The sequence below is a fragment of the Morone saxatilis genome, unplaced genomic scaffold, assembly GCF_004916995.1.
Source record: "Morone saxatilis isolate NCDOM2014 unplaced genomic scaffold, NCSU_SB_2.0 Contig15, whole genome shotgun sequence".
In the NCBI taxonomy this organism is placed as follows: Eukaryota; Metazoa; Chordata; class Actinopteri; family Moronidae; genus Morone; species Morone saxatilis.
Genome location: NW_023339707.1, coordinates 25,515,749 through 25,519,250, shown reverse-complemented (window position 1 = coordinate 25,519,250; position 3,502 = coordinate 25,515,749). Strand labels below are relative to the sequence as shown.

The following is a 3,502-nucleotide window of genomic DNA, read 5'->3' as shown; positions in this document are numbered from 1 at the left end:
TTGGTTTTTACACACACACACACACACACACACTACTGGATCGAAACCTTCTTGGTCACATGATCTTTGTAACATTTTTGAAAAACGGTAATTTAAAAGAAAACAGATTCCCGTCTGATCAATAAAAAATAAAATGGATATTTGTAAATCATTCTGAGGTTACTCACCTGAACATCTCTGTGAGCTCTCCTTTGATCAGTGCTACGATGACGGGGAATCCGACGCAGGCCGGGACCAGGTAGAGCAGGGCGGGCTGCAGACAGACAGGGTAACGTTATTATAGATGTTATTATAATCAATATTATATATAATCAATCAGACTCATTCTCCCAGCCTCGCAGCGTGCGACCCCTGACCCCTCGTACCTGTGCGTGTTTGAAGGTGTGCATGACGAAGATGGTGAGGCCCAGTCCGAAGATGTAGGCCAGGAAGCTGGAGTAGAAGTACGTCCTGCTGTTCTTCTTCAGGCTGCGGGGACAGAATCTCATCATGAGGAACCTTCAACACACTGAGGAGGAGGAGGAGGAGGAGGAGGAGGAGCTGTTACCTGACATCGAAGCGCAGCAGCAGGGCGATGAAGATACCCGGGATGACGATGTCACCCAGACCCAGCATGGCGAAGTTACTGGCTTCCAGTCCTCTCTCCAGCAGGTCCTGAGGGAAGACCACTGGAGGGGGGACGGAGGACATGAATGAGCTCGGACCGGCTGCAGAGACGCCACAGATCTGAACACAACCTCACGTACTTACATTTGATCGGTGCTTCGAAGGACTTGGCGACTGTTACCATGACGTTGGTCCCAAACACCTGAAGAGAGAGAACAGACGGTGTGTTCAGGTGCTGCAGGACATATTTATACAGGGTTCCCACTCTACTGAAGAAATCATTTTACAGGAGTTTTCTTCACAGGACAGAACTTGCTCTCAAACTGTTAAATCATTTGCACATTTTTATTTCTTTGACGACAGTTTACGGCAGTTTCCTCAAACTCGGGTTTACGTAGTCGATTGAGTGAGGGGCTGAAATACAACTTATATTTTTCAGGATATTTGATCATTTTAATCAATCTCCAGGTGTTTCCATGACTGGAAAACTAGTCTAGTAAATATCCGTGTTTTCCAGGATTGCCTGGGAACTCTGGTATCAAATTATCTAGCAGTGAAGTTCAGCTCAGCCTCCTGGTTGCAGGAGAAACTACGGTGGCCATTAACTGAATATTATATTCCATTTCTGCCAAAAGTTACACACTGGACCTTTAACACAAACAGCTACACTTCTTTAGACACTGAGCTGGGGGAGATTTTACCATTAAATAATATAAAAGTCTTTTTATTGTCAGTGAACGTGTTCAAACTCACCCAGAAGACGTCGTAGACGAACAGCCCCCCCAGCAGGATGCAGCCGGTACTGACGTTGTTCAGGTGGAGCAGCTCGACTCCATTCAGGGCGAACGCCAGGCCGAACAGGTTATTGGCTATCCAGTGCTGTGACGTCACAAAACAGGTTATCACATGATCTATCGCCATGGCAACATAAAACAGTGGTCACGTGTGTCAGATAATATTATACGTAACAGCTGATGAAGAGACGTTTGACCTGTAACGTTACCTTTTTGAGCAGGTACCAGACTCCCACCACACTGCTGATGAGCAGACAGACCAGGTTCTTGGTGTCAAACTCATAGTTCACTATTTCTGCAGACAGACGGAGACAGAACAGGTCAGATGGAAATCAAAAGAATAATAAACCTTCTTTATCTTGAGTTCAGTTTGATCCACAGACGTCACTCAGTTTCTACTGAACAAACAGTCCCCGTGAAAACCGTCTCCGGTTTGCTTGTTGAAGGAGATGTTGAATATTCATGTTTTCACACAGCGAGCACAAAACAAAGAACATTTTTAAAATTCAGTCAACACAAATTGTGTGAGGCAGAAATCTCAAAACTGCCTGTGTGTAGGTTTGGGGGGTCGGGTGTGATCTACGAGCTTAAACCAGACTGATTTAATTTACGGTCGGCTCAGTATGATCACGTTTAATCCACATTTTATTCCTCAGTTTTGAGTGACGCAGGTTCATGTTGAAGGTTCGTTATCCTACCAACAGCCGGCTTTTAAACTAAATGAGGGGCTAAAATACAATAAGATTACAGGGATCATTTCCCGGATATTTGCTTATTTTAAACAATTTCCAGGTGTTTCTATGACTGGAAATCTAGGCTCTGAATATCCAGAATCAATGATACCAAACCGGTTTGAACCTTTTTACACAGGCCCAACCCTCTTGTGAAGTCACAGGATGCTGAAAGAGAAAAACCTGTTGCACAATGAGGGATGTTGTTTCATTTGAAGGGCTCACCGTTTTGTTAGAGGTGTGTGAGGAAACATGTTGTTGTGTAATTTAACACCCAGTGAAATCAAACTAAACAGCATCGAGACCACAATTCTGAATCATCAGCACAAGATCTGATGATTAAACACCTTTAAAGCAGCAGTTCCCGACCTTTTCTATCATTTATTAAACTGACACATTTAATGGATATTTCATATTATATTCAAACTGTACAATGAACCCATACAGTGAACTCAGTAACTGCAGGAAGTTTGTGTAAAACCAGAGATTTAGATGAATTCTGAGCAGATTATTTCCTGTTTGGGGAACTTTTTATACAATTCTCTGTCTGTATTATGTTTTTTTTTAAAATCATCTTTAACAATCAAACAGACTTAATAAGGTTCTTTTTTTTTACAAATTCAGTGTTTTCTTGTCCCCGACGCTGAGCCATTGTTCTATTAGATCAGTGGATGTTTATCAGAGACTGAAAGCTGGGTGAATGCATCTTTAATAATCTAAACCTTAAAAATAACTGTTGTATTTAGTTGTATTCACAGAAGCGAACAAGATGCTGAGCTATAGGCCTACTGAGTATATCTTTTAAATCAAGAAGGCCTTGCGACCCTTGAACCTTTGAAGCTTTGGCTTTGACCCTTTGGTAAGCAGACAGCAGGTCTCACCTTCTTTGGCCTCTCCGGAGCCCTGAGTGAAGAGCAGCTGGAACTGTTTGTTTGGGAAAGAATCTGGAAAGATTCTGGACATCAGAGGACTGAGAGACAGAAACCAGAAGACAGTTAACATCTGTGCAGTTAAACTGATTTCATTCGCCTGCGTTTGAACCTGCGTATCTTTACCTCATCGTGTGAGACAGCGCCAGGACGCCCAGGCCGAAGAAGTAGACGGACAGCAGCAGGTTGATGTACTCTTGAGAAAATACCTGCAATCGAAGCACAAACGTGACACCTGGTGAGTGCGAAGGCAGCGTTTATCCCACTGACGTCTGCAGCTACTTTACCTGAGGCTCTTACCTGCGAGCCCTGGGAGGACCGGCCGAGAAAACCCCCCCCCCTACCTGAGGCTCTATCTGAGGCTTACCTTACCTGAGGCTCTAACCTGAGTCTACCTGAGGGCCCCTGGCCAGAACAATGACATACTGGGACTTCTATGTCT

The 3,502-nt window shown here is 44.0% G+C and overlaps 1 protein-coding gene across 1 annotated transcript in view; it reads right to left on the bottom strand.

Moving 5' to 3' along the window:
* Positions 1-3,269, bottom strand: part of hm13 (histocompatibility (minor) 13) — a gene marked incomplete at its 5' end in the record, with an annotated part of 6,588 nt that extends 3,319 nt beyond the window's left edge. The window contains 8 exon segments of the mRNA XM_035657009.1: positions 168-253; positions 366-468; positions 548-668; positions 751-808; positions 1,360-1,485; positions 1,610-1,695; positions 3,013-3,101; positions 3,187-3,269. Of these exon segments, the coding sequence (XP_035512902.1) occupies positions 168-253; positions 366-468; positions 548-668; positions 751-808; positions 1,360-1,485; positions 1,610-1,695; positions 3,013-3,101; positions 3,187-3,269 (752 nt within the window).
* Between the last annotated feature and the right edge of the window lie 233 nt (positions 3,270-3,502).